Source organism: Vespula pensylvanica, chromosome 3 (assembly GCF_014466175.1).
Source record: "Vespula pensylvanica isolate Volc-1 chromosome 3, ASM1446617v1, whole genome shotgun sequence".
Taxonomy (NCBI): Eukaryota; Metazoa; Arthropoda; class Insecta; order Hymenoptera; family Vespidae; genus Vespula; species Vespula pensylvanica.
In genome coordinates, this window is record NC_057687.1 from 9,423,809 (window position 1) to 9,444,653 (window position 20,845).

The window sequence follows — 20,845 nt, forward strand, 5'->3', positions numbered from 1 at the left end:
TCTTATTGCGTCATTTAAAGCGCCCTCTCTCTTAAGTTCTTGTATAGTGCTAGTGATTTCATAAAAATCTCTAGGAGATCAGCACACTGTTACTCCGTCGCGGATAAATCGAGAATTAATTGACTATCTTACGATATACCGGATGATAAACGCGCTAATATTGTGTAAGTTTACACTTTTAAAATTGATATAGCTATTATTATAATATAAAAAAAAATAATATTTTAATTTGTTTAATTTTATTATAGGAACAATATATAACTTTCCAAATTACACGATGTAACTTCATGGTACAAGATAAATTATAAAAGCAGAAAAGCTTCGTTTGAAATAAGTGTAATAGTCAAAGGAAAAACTGTTTTCCATTTCCGTTACTAATACTACGTTGAACATGTTTCTAACTATTTAGATATCGGCTTGTTTCTTTGAAGAAAAGTGTGAGAAAAGCAGCGTCTACCGTAATATAAAATCTATACAATCAAAAGGAAAATTTCAAAAGAATAATAAATATTCTATTGTAATCGTTCTCGGAGACGAATTACTCGTCCGTCGTAACGGCGTCGCGAGCCAAAATGTCCGCAGGTTTGTGATAGGAAGTGTACCCTCGTCTGTCAACATTTCTTAACTTTGACAAAGTATGGTATTAGGAAAGCTTTTAAATTATCGACCAATATAACGTATTTTCGCAATAAATAAACGTGAAAAGCTAGAAAGCAGATTGAAAGTTATGCTTGTATTAATGGTGTTGTGTTGGTATGATTTGTGTTTGTAGCTCTTATGCAAACTGAAAGACGATGAAGAATTAAGGCAAGAATTTATAATTTTCACTCGAATCTATGTGATTGCTAATAAAAAAATTATTTAGTCCAAGCTTCAATATTCTGATATAATACGGAATACATTTTTACGAATATATATCAAAACAGCGTATATCTTAATGGTGTATGGAACTTAACCCATTGTCAATGAAATAATAGAGAGAGAGAGAGAGAGAGAGAGAGAGAGAGATTGAGAGAAAGAGAGAGAGAGAGAGAGAGAGAGAGAGAAAGAGAGAAAGTTATTACAATAAGTACGAATTACAAATAATTAGATTAGAATTATTTCTTGCACATATTGTGTTCAAGCAAGTGGTTTTACAAACATATTAGTTATGAAAGCAGTTTGTGGTAATGACTTTTTGCTAAAACAGTTTTACTTCAGTGCTTATCAATTGTTCAAATCATTAATACATTACTAGAAATGAATCTATCATTACTTAATATAGTAATGTATATAAATTTATCATAAAGTGGATAAACTGATATTGACCAGTGTTTTACATTTAAATTTAAGAGGTACGAATATACAAAAACAATTTATTATGTACGTTAAGAAATATTTTGTTTGGCCTCTTTCGATATCATATATATGTATATATATGTATATATATATACATATATATATATGATTACATAAATTTTAATTATTAAATTATTAATTTTCATTTTGAATGAAGCTTTAACACATTATGCAAAATGTAAAGAGTATAATAAGTTTATTAAAATTGTATTAAGTTTATATATATATATATATGTATGTATATCAAGGATTATCTTTTTCAGTTTAATAAAAGAGATGCAGTGGGTATGAATTTATTATATAATTAAAATGTCAAGTGACAGTGATCATAAATACCAAGTGATCAAGCGCAGAAGGCTTGTCATTAGAGATGACGAAAGTAGCGATGAATCTATCATTGTACGCTCTCATAGAAAAAAACAAGTACATGTACGTATACAAAATCTTACTTTATATCACAATAAACAATATTTTAATGATATATATGTTTAAAGATATTAAAAAATATTTCTTTTTACAGAGGGTTGTTAGCGAAGGAGAAAGTAGTGATGAAGAAAGTGATGTTGCAAAACCAATGATTCGAAGAAGAAATTATGTAAGTTTAGAAGATTCTAATAATTATAGATTTACAATAATTTTCTATAGATTTTTTTCATACGAGTAATTTTTTTCAGAGAGTAATTAGCGAGGATGATACAACAGACGATGAAAGTATTGTTTCAGATGCAAGTAGATCAATTAACTGTGGTACGTAAGACGTTTGTTTGTAATGCAACAAAATATTATTTTTGAATTATATAATATTGTTTTTTTTTTTTCTTTTTTATTAGAAAGTGATAGTTCTGGATGGCAATCTGATTTCACAAGTACTGATGAAGTGGATAATAAAACTGGAAATTGTAATACAAGTCATAAATCGCATAGTAAATCAAAAACCAAAAAAGAGAAAGCTGATACAACATCAACAGCAGTACCTGAAGTTGATTCAGATAATAGCGATGAACAAATAGAAAAATGTCCTATATGTTTACTGCCATTTAGAAAGCAAGAATTAGCTACACCATCATCTTGTGAACATTGTTTCTGTCTTGATTGTTTGATAGAATGGAGTAAAAACATTAATACTTGCCCAGTAGATCGCCAAACATTTACAGTGATTCATGTGAGAAAACAACTTGGAGGGAAGGTAATTATTTTTTTAAAGCATAAAATATTATGATAACATGATATATATATATGATTATAGAAACATAATGTATACTTTCGATCTTATTTAGATTCTGAGGCATATACCTGTTGAAATAACACCTCGCACCGAGGAACATGTACAAGAAGATCCAACTTTTTGTGAAGTATGTCATCAATGTGACAGAGAAGATCGAATGTTGTTGTGTGATGCCTGTGATTCTGGTTATCATTTGGAATGCCTTACTCCTCCTATGACTGAGGTTCCCATGGAAGAATGGTTTTGTCCAGAATGTTCTCAAAATAGTCAAAACGATGCTGAAGCGGTAAGAGAAATATTTTGTAGTTTTATGTTTTTGTGATTGTATAACAAAAGTGTTTAAATCAATATATTTTAAATTAAACTTTTGTAAAGAATTATTAAATAATATTCTACTATGCTCCATAGAGAATGTGATTGATATTATTATTACTACTAATATTATTATAATCAATTCGTCTGTGTTTCTAGGTTGAAATTGATTTGGATGAAATCTCAGATCTCATGGAAGAAGCACGACGACTTGGTGTTTCATATGGTCGAACTCGTACCGGAGTTTCAAATGAACATGTTCATTCTTTACCTAGAATAATTCCTAGAACTCGACAGACTGAACGTGTACGCGCAAATATTCGCAATCGTGCTCGTGAATTACAGATAAATAGAGTACACAATCATGAACAAATATTTGATCCAAATCAACCATCCACTTCATCTGGTTTGGAATCAGTTGGTGATAATAGCATAAGTCGCTCCCCAATAACTTCAAAGTCTAATTCTAAATCTAAATCTAAAGGCAAAACAGCTAAAAGAAAGTCAAAAAAACGGACGAGATCGTCAAATAATAATGGTACTCTTGTTCGAGAAGTACGTATTACAGAATATAATGATGATGGAGAGGAAGAGGAGATTGTTACATATGTTAAAGTTGCACCAGCCTCATCACGAAGGAAGTCTAAGAAAAGAACAAAGAGAACGCGCAAGGTATACTGTTAATTTCTCATCGAGCAGAATACTAACATGACATTTATGTTTTTCGTAATTATTCCTGTGCTCCATATACTTTCTATTAAAATGTATCATATTCAATTGCCATCGTAACATCTCTCATATCCATTTATCCAGGCCTTTTTATATGTATGCCTCAATGTCCTTAATTTATACAAATAAACAAATTTTCTCACTAGATGCACTTGGTTTTTTTTCTAATTTTGCTTGAAAATTAATATAATAATATTAACTGTAGTTAAAAGCAAACAGATTTATGCACACTTTTTCTACTACTCATTAATTGTACACAAAAAATCAAAATTATGTATACAAAATTAGAGATTTTAATAGTACTGGTTCTATCATATCTCATAAAAGAACTTAGATAATATAAAAGAAACAGACTTCACTATTCATACTCATATTTGATACAATATTTAAAAGGATTTACCAAAAATGGCACTTGAAATTTAAAAGTTAATAATTTTGTCTAAAAAATATTACTCTGTGTGTGAAGTTCTGGAATAATTATATTCGAAAATAAGTACGTATAATATCCTTTTTTTTTTTTTAATAAATATTATTAAAACAATTATTCATTTTGTTCTCTTTTTAATATTATACTAAAAATAACAAAGAAACAGAATTTTTTATATATATTTAATAATTTATGTAGTATCACATTTCATAATTACCTATGTTAATATGTCAGAAGTATTGTTTGCAAATGTAGTAAAATTATTCTTTTAATATTAATCTTTAAAAGTATTGTATTTATAATAATCTGTAAAATTGATTGTAAGAAAATACTATGAAGATTATTTAGAAAAAGATGCGCGTTTCATTATTTTGCATTTCTTTCGGAAACACAGGATATCTATATGAATAAACGAATGATTTGTTTGTTACAGAAGTGGAAACAAAAACGTGCACGTACCGTATCTTCTGTGTTAGCTAGTAATAATACAGTTAAAAGAAGATTAAGTAAAACTTTAGGAATTAAACCAATCAAAAATAGTCCATTGACTGTCATAAAACCTCAACAACCTGTTTCCAATCAATCGATTGTCAATGATAGATATAATGCTTTTATTCCTCAAGTTAGTTTGTTTGGAGAGAATCTTGGATTAGAATATAGTCCACCTGGGTGAGTGCAATTATTCACAATTTTATTCTTATTAAATACAAACGTCACTCGAGAAAAAAAAAAACCCGTATAAAGAAAGTAAAGATTTTAATTACTTATATATTTATTATTATTTCTAATTAGATCTGATGACGAACAGCTTGGTTCAATTGGCGATGGCCCTGTAGTTAGCATTCAAAGACGCTCCGTAGTCGCGTCGATTAGAAGACATGTGGCTGTAAAGGGCATTGCCAATCCTCTTAACAATTTGGAGGTACAAGATACAGTGGATGTTTTAGGCAGTATTATCAATAGCCAAGAACTATGGCACTCACGAAAGAAAAACAATGTTATTCTTAAGGCAGATGGATCTTTACAAATAAGTGATAGTGAACATAAAAATAAGCACAGCATTAATAACAATGAAAGTCCCAAAAAAGAAAAAGAGCACATTGATCGTCATAAGCAAGTCATAAAAAATTCTGATACACCTTTAGATTTGTCTAATGTTAATCCAAATAACATTATGCAAGCTCCCTTGTATAATAATCCCTGTGGAGGAGGTAATAGAGGAAATTTTCGTGGCGGGTATCGCGATAACAATCGTCACGGTGGACAAAGTTACGGCGGTAGAGAATCTCTCTCGGGTGGAGGTCGACATGGTTATGGTGGATCAGATGCGAGGGACAATTTTGGCCATCGAGATTTCCGATCACCAGGATATTACAATCAGAACTTTGATCATTGTGGAGGTCCACCTATGTTTGGAAATAATCCACCATTTAGAAATCGTAATCCTCAACATTTCCGAAATGAAAGGTTTCGATTTCCTGCTCCGGAAAGGACACCGTTTACCTTTACAGACGGTTTCGAAAGACCAGGTTTCCCTCCTGAAAGATTTCCAAGATCGAGGCCACCGTTACGTATGCCTGGACCGCCGGTAGGTCCTCCTCCTCCTCTAGGGCCAGGGGTACGGCCACAACATACGCAAAATCTACCTCCAAATCTTTCTGATGATATGTCAAGAAATTTTCAAGGAGAACGAGACAATTTTAACTCGCACGTTATTGAAACTGCCTCTACATCTTTAGTAAGACAAGATAACGATGACTGTGATATTTATTGTGACATTGATACTACGAACAAATCCGGATATGATGTTCAAGATCCTTGTCACAATAACAGTGGAATGGTTTTGTTACCACCCCCTGAACCACCTTCCGAATTGCTAGATTTTGATGAAAATTCTAAAAGTGATAAAGACAATGATAGTGATCAAGAATTAGTTATTGATGACTCTCATAAAGATGATGCAAATAAGGAATTACAAAGTGGTGATAAGTACGATCCATTCACAGCTGATAGTGATAGTAACGATAGTACTCGCAACAAAAATAGTGAAAAAGATCCATCTATAATAAATAGTTACGATATACCGATACCTTCAGATCCTCCACAAGCACCATCAACTTTTTCACAAGCAGTTCCTACTTGTCAAAATATACAACAAGCCACGACTCAAAACGTAAGATCTGATATTCGCTTGACGGCTTACGACGACGACGACGACGACGATTCGCAAGTAGATTGTCCTAATTTATCCATTTACTCGTCACAAACGATGGATGTTGCTAGACATACGGAACAGGAATTATCACAACAAATTGGACCACTGGAACCACCACCGCTTCCACCGAATATACCGGATGATGACGACGTCATAGTCGGAGATGTTCAAGCTTGCGACTTAGCCGAAATTCCTGAACCGTCGGATTCTTATGTAAAGTCGCTACAGAGAGAGAGAAAACCATTCACTAAAATAATACCTAAGAAATTATCGCATGAATCTAGAAGTAAAATAACATTTAAGATCGGTAGTAAATTTAAACTTAATAATAAATTAAATAGTTTATACGACGATCTCGATGATATCCCGGACGAAGTTGAAGAAAAAAAATTACATAACGAAAAGCAATCATCCGATAAATTAAAAACGAAAACTGACCAAAAAAAAGACGTCGAAAAAGAATCCAAATCCATTGAGTCAGATTCTGGTAAAGACAAAAATGGTGTTAAAGAGTCAGCAAAAGCTGATTTAAAAGATAATGACAAATCGAAATTGAAGGATCGAGGAGATGAGGAAACTCTGCAAAAGTTAACGCAAATAAATAACAAAGAAAAAGTAGATGCTGGCAAAAATCGATCTAACAGCGATCAGGATGATGTAGAAAAACGTACCGATCAAACGGATAAAGAAAAGTTTTCTATTCAAGAAAACAAAATTTCAGAAAATGATTCTAGCAAACATTGTAAAAATAACGACATTGACAACGAACAAAAAAGTAATGTTACTTTGCAGGCAGTTATTGATATAACGGAGAAAAGTTCAGATACAATTATCTCCATCGCTGATACTCTGGAATCGTCGCCAAAAAAAGCAGACGGTAACGAGTTAACTGCGGAATATATCGAGGATAAACTTGATGATTTGAACGTAAGAAAAACTAGCCCAAATCAAAAAGATGACGACGATGGAAGAACTGAAACAGCTTGTTTTAGAAAAATCCAATGGGAATATCAAAGTGACAATTTAAAGGACAATTCAAGTAAATTGAAATCCAGTAAAATTGCCTCGTTGACGGAAGAAAATTTGAGAAGTACTGCCGGAGATAGCGATTGCGACGTAGAAAGTGAAAAGGAAGATAGAAGCAGAGAATTCAGCGATAACGAAGATTTAAATAGTTCTAATAGGCAATGTAGAAAGAGTAGCCTTTCTTTTCGTACCGATGACGATGACGAACGATTTCCCATCGAAAAGGAGAATACTCAGCAGTTATTAGTAGAGAATTTGGATCAGCATACGTGGGATTCCGATGGTGCATACACGCCTTGCAAAGACGAGTTACCTGTAAACGATCGATGCCACGAATCTTTAACACCATTTGAAAGTGGTTTGGAACCGATTACACCAACCAAGGATAAAACGAACGATGATTTGGATGGATGTAGGACACCGGTAGATTATGCTGGTTTAGGAACCGAAGCGATATCGGAAACGGATGAAGCAATGAACTTCGAAGACGAACTGACCGTTTCGAATATTAGAAAGGAGAAGGATATGGAGGAAGGGGAGATATTGGACGACAGTAAATTAGCCATGAAAGAGAACGAGAAGCCGAAGGATAAGGACGAGGAAAATAAGAAGAAGAAAAAGAAGGAGAAGAAAGAGAAGGGTAAAGACGTAGAGAAGAATAAAGAAAATATATCTTCTGACAATCATGTGGCATGGAAGAAAATTTCGAAAAGTACGAAGGAGAGACAGTATCGCGACAAGGACAAGAGATCAAAATCGAAAGAAAAGGAAAAGGATAAGGATAAGGATAAAGAGAAGGAGAAGGAGAAGGAAAAGGAAAAGGATAAGGAGAAAACGAAAAAGAAAGCTAAGGAAGTTACGAAGAAGAAAGAAAAAAGGAAAGAATTGCCAAGATACGACGTTAGGAAAATCGTAGCTGAGAAGCCTGCTAGACCTAAGAAGGACGAGTATGGCAGAGATATAAGAGAAAAATCGCGAAGTAGAACTAGAAGTCGCAGTTTATCGAGTCGAATGTCACGTTCCAGGGATCGAAGAAGTCGTTCTTACTCGAGATTAAGATCGAGAAGTAGATCTAGACTTAGACTCCATAGATCGTGGTCGAGAGAACGAAGATCTTATTCGAAGACAGGTGGTAGATCTGTGTCGAGAAGATCGTTATCCCGATCTCGACGTAGATCTCCAAGGAGAAGATCTCTCTCTAGAAGACGATCCTTGTCAAGAAAACGATCGATTTCTAGGAGAAGATCAAGATCGAGATCAACTTCGCGGAAACGTCGATCTCTATCGCCAAGGCGAAGATCGCGAAGAAGATCGCTCTCGAGATCTCGTACCAGAAGAAAAACAAAATTGAAGAAATACAAGTCGAGGAGTCGATCGAGAAATCGTAAGAGATCGCGTTCTAGATCTCCCAAGGCAACGTCGAAATCACGAGAGAAGAGACACAACAAAAGAAAGCCCGCCAGTAGATCACGGTCGAAAGGTAGATCCTGTTCGCGCGAACGAGACCGCAGTAGAAATTGGGATCAGATCAATGAGAAACCGATAGAACATAATCAACATTTTTCGCGGGAACGCGAAGAACGCGAATCTTGGAGCGCCGAATGGACACCGTCGTGGTCCAGATCAAGATCGAAGACGCCATCTCATACTCAACCCGAACCTTTGCCATCGCGCGAATGGTCACCGCCTTCTGTCCTGGATAGCGTATCGGTACCTCCTAAAAATTTAACTGTTATTCTAACTAATAAGGAAGCTATTAAGAAGAAGAAGAAGGAACGAAGGAAAGAGAATAAGAAATCGAAGGAACCCGAGAAACGAAGGAAAACTAAGAGAAATAGAACTCCACCGCCGTCTAAAGAAGTCTTCGCGAGTGGTGACAACATTTTAGTCAGCGTGTGCTTCAACAAAGAGAACGAAGCCAATCAGACGAGCGCACCGGAACTACCTGAAACTATTCCGCTTATACAACCCTTAAAACGTAGACGTAGAGAACCGATGCAAGCGGAGGCAGCAGCACCTAAGAGATCAAAGAAGGACAAGACGAAAGTTAAACGATCGAAGTCACCCAAAGGGAAGAAAGAAAAGAAGAAGAAATCAAAGGCAGCGGAGATCGCAGCTACCAAGAAACCCGTAGCTGTAATCGACCTGGACCAATCACCTTTCCGAGAACAGACTCCTTCTCCTCGCGACGTTATAGTTTTAAGCGACGACGACGACAAACAGGCACAAGAGGTAGCTACTCCGGAACAATGCCCACCGCAGGCATCTCCTCCTCGCGAGCAATTCGTTTCGCAAGGTCCAAAGACACCGCCGGAACCACAAATTAAATTTTCAATAAATAAACAAACGAGCAATCTTAGACCTTCCATGATGAATCCTTTATTGGAAGAAGAGGAAGAGGAAATGGATGAGAGAGTCGAGGAGGAACTTGAAATGAGAGCTCAGGAGGAATTAGAATTGCGATTGAAAATTGGCCCCAACACTCCACCGGATCCACCTACCTCACCGCCAACTTCTCCCGACGCATACGATCCATTCGATCCCACAAAATCTCGATCACCGACCCCCGATGTAAGCCAAGAAGCAACGTCGAACGACGAGAGAGACAAAAGTCAAAGAAATTCGCCGAGAAGTCACGATGCTACGGACATCACCTTGATGCCTGACGAACCTATGCAGCAACAAGATCAGCCTGCACAAGAGAAACAACTTGAAAAGCCAAAAATAATCTCGATGGTAACGATTAAAAGAGCGTCGCCGAAAAGAGATTCATCGCCGGTGGCGGAGAATCAAACGGATACGGTACAATCGTGTAGTAGTCCACCGAAAGTACAACAGAATCAACAAAATGCACAATCTACTAGTAATCCATTTGCTACTATCAATCCTGTTTTGGCGACTGTTGCTGCTGCAGTACAGAGAAGCACTGGATTTAGTACTAACACACCTAATACGAGTCAACGTAATTTGATACAGGTTTGTATACCACGTATAATCTCTTTCATATTATACATAATACATAAATATCATAATACATAAATTTTACTAATATTTATTCATGTTATGAATTTTGTCCTTGCAGTCGAATCGCATTTCACCAAGTAGTCAAATTAAACAACAACGTACAAGCGATAGACCGCAGCTTCCTAACATCTTTACTAATAGTACAAAATCTACATTAACGCGTGCTTCCAAATCTAATCAAAATAAAAACAGTTCTACCATGGGACAAAATGGCAGCGACGTAATAATGGAAGCGACCAACGATGCTGTCGATATGTCTTCGCCTTATTCGCCAGGATCGAGTTTAAGCGATGGCATGTTCGATCCACCTAGTCCAGGGAATTATAATAGTCCTTCTATTCAACCAGTCGTCACAAATAATAAGAATAATGCATCTAAGCCAAATAAAAGTACAGAGAAGAAAGATGCTTTTGATGCATTGTTTGCGGCAGGACCACCTCCAAAGGCAGTCAGTAAAAGTAGGAGTAAAAAACCTACTGAAAAGAAGAAGAAATGTACGTAATCGTTCAAACACATTTTATAAGAAATATTTATTTAATACGTGAGAAGTAAAATATTGCATGTAAAATTATATTATTTTAGCCACTAATCCAAAAGTTGGAGTGCGCATGGACGAAAATCAACTTCAAATTTTGGATGATCTTCCTAGTTCTGCAGTAGAAATGCAAGTAAAAGATAAGGTTTGTAATTTAATTTATTATTACGAAATTTGTATTAATTTCATGATCACGCATTAAGCATACGTTTTAGTTCTTGAAGAAATTAAATCGTCAAGAAAGAGTCGTAGAAGAAGTAAAGTTAGTGTTAAAACCACATTATACCAAAAAGCACGTTACAAAGGAAGAGTATAAGGATATTATGCGGAAAGCTGTACCGAAGGTAAATGTAAAAGAGCGTAACTATGAAATCTCTCTTGATATAAAAAACAATGAAATTTTTATTTCTTTCGTCTGTAGATATGCCATAACAAAACGGGAGAAATAAATCCTAAGAAGATAGCTCATTTAATAGAGGCATATGTGAAAAAACTTCGAAACAGTAAAAAACAAAAAGTATCTTTGACTTCAACATCAAAGGCCTCGAAACCGGCGTAAGTCACACATTGTTATTAATAATATATTGACTACAACAATAGTGTGTATTGAAACTCGAGATCTCGGTCAGTAAAAGTATATATTAATGTATTGTCCTTATTTAACGTTCTTCAGGAAAACGCTGTGGAGTTGATCATATGTTGGAAATGTTAGTGCATGAACAATTTCTTAAGTCGTAGGCCTCTCCGTAAATCGCGATTAAGCACATTTTATCGTCCGGGTTGTAAGTGAGTCAGTGTTTTTGGGTACCACACTCCATCACAACCACCGAATAATGTGTATTATGTGTACATACTTAATTCACTAATTTTAAGCGTAATATTTTTATTTATCTACGTAATTCTTTACACACACGTATGAACGACGGAGTTCAATATAATAGAATATTATGAAGTTTAATGTGTAGACATCATGGTCTATATTCAAGTTGCACATTTGGGAAATCTATGATCGTTCTCTTAGTATCTTCTTTTTATCGACATAGATGATACTAGCATTTCTACACACATATGTGTTATGAATGTAGACCATTATTATGATCTACATTTAAGACTAGGGAGTGTAAAATAAGATCATATTTAAATATGCGTTCATGCTCTCAACACATGATGAGAATAAAATGCTCAAGATATTCATGTCGCTATTTATGGGAGAGGAAGTAAATTGGCCGGTAATTTCTGTATAGCCTGATGTAAAATTATTAGATTTTTAAGCTAATTATATTACTATGAATAAGAAATGGCCTGTGTCCTGGAAGTTTTTCATACGATTTTATTTCCAACAAACTAGGAAATGAAAGATTTCATTTACACTACAACTTCATTGTGAACAATATGAATAAATGGCTTATACCGATATATACATGTTCGTTGGTTAACAAATTCAGATGTAAATAAGATCGTGTATAGAACTTCAAAACGTTTAATATACGAATCTAATAGAAAATCAATGTTTTTACTTTCACATATTAAATATATTTCATTTGAGATAAAAATTATATTCATTTGTTTTACTTCAAAGTAGGATATATACTCTGTTGTATGTCACATTCGTATTACAATATTGACATATTTTCCTACACTATCTTATGCAAATCTTTTAAACAAATGCAATGCAAACTTTGCATAGTCACATTCTGTTATTCAAAGTGTGCATTCGACACAAAGATTAAAGGAACGTGCATTATAATAAAGCTTTTAAATAACATCTATCTCAAATAAGATATGTGTTTGTTCATGGAAAGATGATGTTATTTATATAAAGAAAGTCTCTGCTTCTTGCAATAATAGATTATCAAAGTCTATTTGTGGGTGAGGTTATGTTTATTAAAATAAGTTATAGAGGAAAACTAATCACAGAATTGTATAGTTCATTTCCTAAGTATCTAAACACATATTTTACCCATCACATACAACAACAAAAATACATTATTTGATTAATCTACATATTTCAAAGTTATATTACACATTTCAAAATTTATTTTTAATTTTATCAAAGTGAGAGATCTGTAGATTTTGTACGTTCTAAGATCGCATTAAAATGTCTGATTCCTCTTGCGATTTACATTATGCGTTAAGTATGTGGAATGTGTTTTATTAGAAAATAAAAATTCATAAATCCACACTTTACACCATTACAAATGGATCTTTATCTCTATTCACTGATACATGTAGAAACTGTTTCATATGGACAGTATGTGCATGAACATTTTTGTACTAAATATAATAATGTATATATAAATGAGCGAAAATAAATGACAAAAAAAACATTTAATATCGATAAATCGTCCTAACATTATTTATTCTTTAAAAAATTATGTTCAATTGTACGTCGTTACGAAGTATTCGTAACTATTCTATTATTGCGGGTAAACAATCAGCCAATCGGATTGTAGCCACCATGGTACTTCATTTAAACGGTTTTGCAAAACAATCGTCATTATTAACATATTCTTTTATTTATTCATTATTTATCTTCTCAATATTTAGCAGAAATTTAACGAAAAATTACATAAAAATTATGTATAAAACAATGTCAAATTTTGTAAGTATCTTGTACAATATGTTTATTTTAGAATATAAAATACGTAACCAGCATTTAACCAATCGAATTCTCGCATAAATAAGTCATCCATTTTGAATAATCATTTGATTTATGTATCGACACCGAGTCTTCTAGTTATTTTCATACGTTTAAAATGTTCGCATTATTAATTAATTATAATTTTAATCATTTTATCACAAGAACTAAGGGTCTCCGTAAACAGCAACCTCCACGCGGTGAGACCTGGGCAATCGATATTACTTGCGATGTAATGTGTATCGATGTCATTGTAATACAACGCAAGTACTATTGAGCTAATTGGCTGTATTCTCTCTTTTCTTTTTCGATAATAATATAACCTAACATGATATTAACTTTCATCAAAACAATTTAGTAATTGATTTTTAATTACTATAAAAATTTTGTTTCTGTTGATAATATAGAGCGTGATAAAAATGATAACGAAATTTCATAAATAATCGGATTATGAACAAATATTGTCATTGTTGAAATAATTATCTTGGTTTTTAATATCGAAAAAGATATAATAATCTATAACAAGATCCATTATTTGAAAATCAAGTAAAAAGGGAATGATAGAAATATAAGATATGTTATTTATGATTACAAATATTTTGTAAAAAAGGAAAATTCTTTTTTAAATATCCTTACTAATTTAGTTCTTTTTTTTTTCATAATAAGATTTATTTTATCGACAGTATATAAATCTTAAGTAAAGTTCAGAAGAAATTTCGTATAGCTAGACGGCGTTTCTTCGTCGTCAGCTGTAATAATCTAACGTAGAGGGGGAAACAGGCGATGTTGACATGCGATAAAATCAATCTAATTAATAGTTAGTAATTATTTTATCACACTTAATACCAAACTATATCAAATGAATCGATTGTTATTTCCATTGTTTATTTCTAGTTAACGAATTATGGCTGACAGAGAGAAAAAATACAAAAATATTTTGTTACACGGTTGCTTCGAACAGAACTTGTCCGACCTATTGCGTTCAACATGGCGGTATATTAGTTGGTTGGTTCTCGAAAAGTCTCGCTTATCATGTATTTTGTCGGCTTCTCGTGCACTTCTTCATTTGTCTTTTGCAGAGATTGCAAGATCGGTAAGGGCGTCCTCTATTAAATGCAGAAAAACTAAATTATTATGAAAAGAAACGCGTGTCCGAGGAAGCTGAAAGTCGATTAGGTGACGAGCGACTATACTCGAGCTCGATTGATTTAGCAGTTATTTTTCCTATTATCTATATTTTCTTCAAATAAAAAGGGAATAGACACACCTTTTTAATCCTCGGTGAACAGTTTTCGAAACGTTTGGTATGATAAGATATAATCCGACAGATCGATGCAGTTCGAGAAAGATTTACAAAAATCATCTACTTCAGAAGTTTCTTTGAAGAAAGTTACAGTTTGCGAACAGTGAAAATACGAACATTTTGACATAGCATGTCATATGTTTACACGAGCATTTAAGATATTAAAGTTTTTAAACTTTTATAATGCTCTGAAAAAAGGAACAATTTGATAAAAAAAAGCCAATTTATTTGGGGAATATTCTTTGTTCATGAGACATGCAACTGTATCATAAATAAGTAAAGGGAAAGCAAAGGAATAAATCCTGTAACAACAAATCAGCAAACATATATTTGTAACTACTATAAGAGAAATAAATAATTGTAGAGGTCAAATATATCGTCGCTAGATGTGACAAATATAAGTTCCACGAGACTGCTCTTATAGTTAATAATATTTAAATACATAAAGTGTTGATATAATCAATCATTGTGTTCTTAGAATAAAGAAACATAATTTTCGTGTTTTTAAATATTCTAGAAAGAATAACCGAGTTTGAGAATAGTAATTCTCTTTATAGATCGTATAGGTATTATTAACTAATTTATAAATAATGGCTGAAACACAAAGAATGACTGTTTATGGAAGGCATCCCCCATGTGCCAGTGGAACTAGATTGGAAGAACGTCGAGCTAGGCGGTAAATAAATTTATTTTTTACACTTATCGTTTGTTCATTTGTTTGTTATATAGAAATTATAAAATTTGTTATATTTATTATGTTATATAGGTTAGCTTTACGATTAGAAAGAAACAGAAAACCAGATAAACCTGAAGATTTTGTATGTTACGAATCAAGCGACGATGAAAGTGAAACTATCACAGAAGGAAGACAGTTTTTAAGAACATCTTTTAATTTTGTGGACTATGTACGTGCACGAGAAACCAATACTAAGGAAGTACGAAAAATTAATCAGGAATATGGCTCGAGACATATACTGACACATGACCTATTCAAAGAATACTCAGTTAGCTTAAATAACATGAATAAAGTATTTTGTTCGCAATGGTTGAGCGATAGACAAGTTGTGTTTGGTACAAAATGTAATAAATTAATGGTTTATGATGTAGCAACACAGAAATTAGATAGTATACCTTCTCTTTATGGAAGGCAGTTAAATCCAGGTGGAGGTTTTCCTGTTGATCAGCAATGTGGTATACATTCTGTTCAAATTAATCCTTCTAGGTAATCATCTAAACTTAATTAATACTTTCAATATTAGTATATGTTGCTATTACTTGTCTGTACCAGGTCGTTGCGTCTGTTCTGTTAGCATAACATTCTTATAGGACTCTTCTGTCTACTGGAGCCAGAAACAGCAATGAAATAGCAATATATAGATTGCCAACTTTGGATCCTGTTTGCGTTGGAGAATCTGGTCACAGAGATTGGGTTTTTGACATGTGTTGGCTAGATGATGAATTTTTAGTGTCTGGCTCTAGAGATACAAAAATGGCTTTATGGCGGATTGATAGTGATCTTGCTGAAGCACCTGATAAAGCAGTTATGATTAGACACAGGTTGATTGAAAATATTATATAAAAGAAAATAGTTTATTGGTATGAAAAACGTTTTTGACTTCTGGTGATACTATTCATTAATTTCTTTTATCTGTTTGGTAGATTAATTCAACCTTTATGCGTGAAAGAATGTAGATCAGCTCAGAAGGTTCGAGCACTTGCTTTTAATAAAGCATATAATGAGATAGCTGCACTATCTTTAAACAGTTTCATACATATCTGGTCTGCTGATACTTTTAAACAAAAAATATCGCGAAAACTACCAGCTTGTCAAGAAAATGTTTGCTTAGCTGTACAGGATGACGGTGTTTATGCGGTTGGTTGTCGTTCTTATACCTTATTATTAGATGCGAGAACTTTACAGCCAATTAAAAAGATACCCTCAAGGTAAAGTATGATAACTTAATGATAAATATTTTAGGATGTATATTGCACATTAACCAAATTGGGTTTTCTTTCTTTTTTTTTTTTTTTTTTTTTTTTTTTGAACAGATATAGTGGCTGTGGTATTCGATCGGCTAGTTTTCAAGGGTCGGTTTTAACAATTGGAACAGGACTTGGAATGCTTATGTTCTATGATGTCAGAGCTCAAAAGTATCTTGAATCATCTATCAATTCTAATAGGACTGTCGTATTGAAGGCCTCAAAAGGATATGTGGTGAGTTTGTGAATAGTTTTACTTAATTACTTAATGACAAAACACACCTTATAATAATATCTTTTATTTGGGGGCATTAGTTTCCAGATGAAGAATATATAGATGGTTTCCAAAATGTTAAATATACACCAGCTATTTATACCCATTGTTATGATGCATCAGGTACACGATTATTTACTGCCGGTGGACCACTTCCCGCAAACTTGTATGGAAATTATGCAGGATTGTGGCAATGAAAATATGTGGATTTAATGAAATAAACTAGATCATCATTCGACTTTACCAATATAAAATAAATATGACAAATTTCATATTTATACACGGTGGGTGCATTATAATATCAGGATATTGAAATGAAATGGGAAGATAAGTGAGGGAAATGAAAAGGAGATGACTGATTCTTGAAGCTTTCTTCTGTCATATATATTATGCGTAATTGGATAAATATCTTCATACTCGCTTATCTACTCATACATTTTATCAAGTAAACAAGATTTTATTAATATAGTTAGGAATATATCTGAACGCAATGTCCTTATAGACCTTTATTAATGTTGTTTGTACTGCAATTGGCTGAGATATTATACTGTAAGCACTTATTATACTGCACTAGCTCTTTATTAAACTAAAGTAAAATTATAATCTACCGATTTTTCAACGTGCAGCTAGATAACAAGTAATTTAGGCCTGGATTGGTCATATTTGCTCCTATTGTATGACTATTGATGAGTAACATGAAGTTGATCATTCGAAACACGATACGAAGAAACATCCAAACATTCGCACACCCTTTTGCACAATAATAAATGCCGAATGTTCCTACGCATCGATCATGATATAGTCAACTTCAAACTTCTCATTATACTAGCTCAAAGTAATACCTTAAGGGGGGGGGGGATAGATTTTGATTCTATGAGTAATACAAGTTTAGATTAAAAAAGCATGTGTTTTGTATTGTATATAAAGATAAAATTAAAATCACGATTATAAGTTAAATATTTATTAATTTTTGTCATATATTGATATTATATATGTTCATTGATATACAAATGGAAACTTATATCTATAGTATTTGTCAACGAATAATATGACAATGAATATATGTATAAAATTTTAGGTACAATTAATTCGGCTAAAACCTCAATGTTGGCCTTAAAGTAATACATACAATGAAGTTTTGTTACAAAAACAGATATGTCAGTGTAATTGTACTTATTGCATCTCTAATGCTAATTACAGACCAATAATTATTATTTCCATAATATAAATCTTTAGATTCTCTCTCTTTCTCTCTTATACTTGTCTTATAAAATAAGCTTGAGAACTATTACTCCATATTTATATGTAATATGATTTAATTGATACACACCAGAGTAATAAAATCTTTTCCATATGCTGAGTATATCTTATGTAATCTTAGTAAGTTTATCATCAATTAAGCAAATTGATTTTTTACCACATAATGAAAATAATTTATATTGCATAAATGTCAACATAATGGTATACACATGCTATAAATTAAGTTTCAATTCTGTTTTCACGTTAGCATTATTGACGAAATATATATTAAAAAACAAACGCTTTATTATTATTATTATTATTATTATTATTATTATTATTATTATTATTATTATTATTATTATTATTATTATTTCTTTTTACGTAATTTATATATTTTTACCTTTAATACCTTTTTGTTTAAGAAAAAACGAGTTGATTTTATCCATTTGTTTATGTAAATTTACGGTAACGAGCAATTATATTCGCTGACGTTTTGTTAAATCTATTTTAGTCGTAAGAATTATGTTTCTTTAAATTGTTTAATTATTATTTCGTACGATCAAAAATTTTTCTTTTCATGCATTTATGAGAATAAAAAATCGTAATGTATATATGATATTGTGATACAGCAAATACGAAACGCGTTTTTGTGAATATGATTTTAAACGTGAAGTACTTACGCAGTACAAAACTGTTTTCCACCTTTCGATCGTAGTGGATATGACTGACGACAGGTATGAACAAAATACGAATTACAAATATGATAAGGAAATATCGTCCCCACTATGCGCCTATTTCATTGGTGTATAAGCTTCTGTAAGTTATATATTCTATTATCTTCCACTAAAAATTGAATTAATGTATGATAGAAATTTTTGTATATAATAGAAATAGTCATATTATATATAATAGGAATAGTACATCTATTAAAAAGCAAGAAAAAAATCATGTGCCAGATAATACTTTTCTAAAGATGGACTAATAGAAAAGTACTTGTTAATTGTACAAACTTTTTATATTTTTTTGTTTCTTATCAATTACTTATACAAATAGCTAAAATGTATTTAAACAATCATTAGCTGAATATTATTTGCGATAGAATACATAACATACAAAATATAATAACAGTAGAAAGAAGATCATTAATTCATATCTTGAATTTTGAAACGTGCGATAGAGAATACGATGGCGTACATAACTAGAATAGAAAATATAGTATTTAATCTGAAAAATATAAATAAGAATAATAAAGAAATTAGAATTTTCCAGTACGTTTATCTAAGAAATTATTAACAAAATTCTGCTATAACTAATCTATTTATTTGTTGATATTATTAGCAATGTCAAGTGTTAGTACTTCAATGTTTAATTAGAATTAGATTAAAGAGATTTTGAAAATATATTAAAATACGTAGCGCCTGGTAGTACTTGGATCAGATCGAATTTCAATAGATAGTAAGTAATAGCAATCCAGATCTCACTATGTGGAAATTGCTGCATCTGAAGACCCACGGGATGACGGTAACTCTGATCTAAAATTCGTGATATCGGGGTGATATGTCATTTTAATAAAGAATTTAAATTCCCAACGCTATCTGGAAGAGGGTCAGTCAATCCCTGCTTACGAATAATAGAACCGTTGCAACATCGGAAACTTCAATCACCACTATTAAGTACGACCGTTCGTGCTTTCCGAATTTCGAACAATAAAAAGAAGTTCACGATAGTCTATTTAATGGTATCCGTGAACACCCACACTTGTGTCCATCAATGCGCGCGCAGATGTTCTTTCTATCCTATCCGGAAGAAAGGAGACATACTCTTTCTGCATATAATGCGAAAAGATTCTATAAGCTCTCGTGTAAAAATTTAATCTCACGATATCGAACTAGCGCGGATATATCGAATCCTCGCCGCCTGAGCACTCAATCGCAGATAAATCCATCTTTAGATGATTCAGCTAGAGAAGAAGAAGAGAAAGAAAAGAAAAAAAGATGAGAAAAAAGAAAAGAATAGTGAGAGAAGAAATTTATTAGGATAGCGAAGAAAGTTAATAGAGAGAAAAAAGAAGTGGAGAAAGAGGGAAAAAAATTATTAGAGAAAAAAATCAGTGGGGAAAGAGAAGAAGAGAAGTAGGAAAATGATAAAGAAGAGAAGAAAAGAAAGCTGAAATGCGCACGCGCGTGAGAACGATAGAACTCAGAACGAGGGGTGGACATCTCGAAGATCGCTCCACCCGTGCAAAACCAGAGTACCGAAATCGAGCTCGATTTTTCCCTACTGAAGAAAGGAGACCCGCCCAAGGCCCCTCCCAAGGGCTCACATCCAAGGGCCCCTCCCAAGGATTCTATACAAGAGTTCTGCACAATACTGGGAGAAAGCAGCCCGCCCAAAAACCTACACCCAATAGTTCCACCCGAAAAAAATTAGATTAATTAATCCAAAATAATTGTTTAAAGTTCTTATAAATTATTATAAGATTATACGCGTCAATAAATAGAGATGAAAATAAATGAAATTATAAATTATGTAAACTTATCTATATCGAAAGAGTGAATTTCGATGTTTATTCGTTGG

At 32.8% G+C, this 20,845-nt stretch overlaps 2 protein-coding genes across 7 annotated transcripts; both read left to right on the forward strand.

The window, feature by feature from the left end:
- The first annotated feature begins 296 nt into the window (after positions 1–296).
- LOC122628242 lies at positions 297–13,158 on the forward strand. Of its 6 annotated transcripts, none has more exons than XM_043810327.1 (15): positions 297–635; positions 773–1,334; positions 1,602–1,767; positions 1,859–1,933; positions 2,013–2,085; positions 2,169–2,524; positions 2,616–2,849; positions 3,035–3,547; positions 4,465–4,700; positions 4,824–10,248; positions 10,355–10,790; positions 10,879–10,976; positions 11,047–11,175; positions 11,253–11,386; positions 11,505–13,158. In XM_043810327.1, exons 3-15 carry the CDS (start codon positions 1,648–1,650, stop codon positions 11,521–11,523), a joined length of 7,848 nt encoding a protein of 2,615 aa, XP_043666262.1. In that variant the 5' UTR covers positions 297–635; positions 773–1,334; positions 1,602–1,647; the 3' UTR covers positions 11,524–13,158. The 6 variants fall into 6 exon arrangements, with proteins under 6 accessions (XP_043666262.1, XP_043666265.1, XP_043666264.1 ...); XM_043810330.1 differs by having other exon boundaries at positions 773–807; XM_043810329.1 differs by having other exon boundaries at positions 297–582.
- A 916-nt stretch (positions 13,159–14,074) lies between these two features.
- LOC122628243 (DDB1- and CUL4-associated factor 12) lies at positions 14,075–18,386 on the forward strand. The gene is made up of 7 exons (XM_043810332.1): positions 14,075–14,286; positions 14,364–15,448; positions 15,539–15,994; positions 16,099–16,329; positions 16,432–16,716; positions 16,822–16,987; positions 17,068–18,386. Exons 2-7 carry the CDS (start codon positions 15,363–15,365, stop codon positions 17,221–17,223), a joined length of 1,380 nt encoding a protein of 459 aa, XP_043666267.1. The 5' UTR covers positions 14,075–14,286; positions 14,364–15,362; the 3' UTR covers positions 17,224–18,386.
- The last annotated feature ends 2,459 nt before the right edge of the window (positions 18,387–20,845 follow it).

Coding starts and splice junctions, on each gene's coding strand:
- LOC122628242 (XM_043810325.1), top strand. CDS start 1,648: ATGTCAAGTGACAGTGATCATAAATACCAAGTGATCAAGCGCAGAAGG. Junction 3,548..4,464: donor GAACAAAGAGAACGCGCAAG/GTATACTGTTAA, acceptor TGTTTGTTACAG/AAGTGGAAACAAAAACGTGC. Junction 10,977..11,046: donor AAATGCAAGTAAAAGATAAG/GTTTGTAATTTA, acceptor CATACGTTTTAG/TTCTTGAAGAAATTAAATCG.
- LOC122628243 (XM_043810332.1), top strand. CDS start 15,363: ATGGCTGAAACACAAAGAATGACTGTTTATGGAAGGCATCCCCCATGT. Junction 15,449..15,538: donor GAAGAACGTCGAGCTAGGCG/GTAAATAAATTT, acceptor TATGTTATATAG/GTTAGCTTTACGATTAGAAA. Junction 15,995..16,098: donor GTTCAAATTAATCCTTCTAG/GTAATCATCTAA, acceptor ACATTCTTATAG/GACTCTTCTGTCTACTGGAG.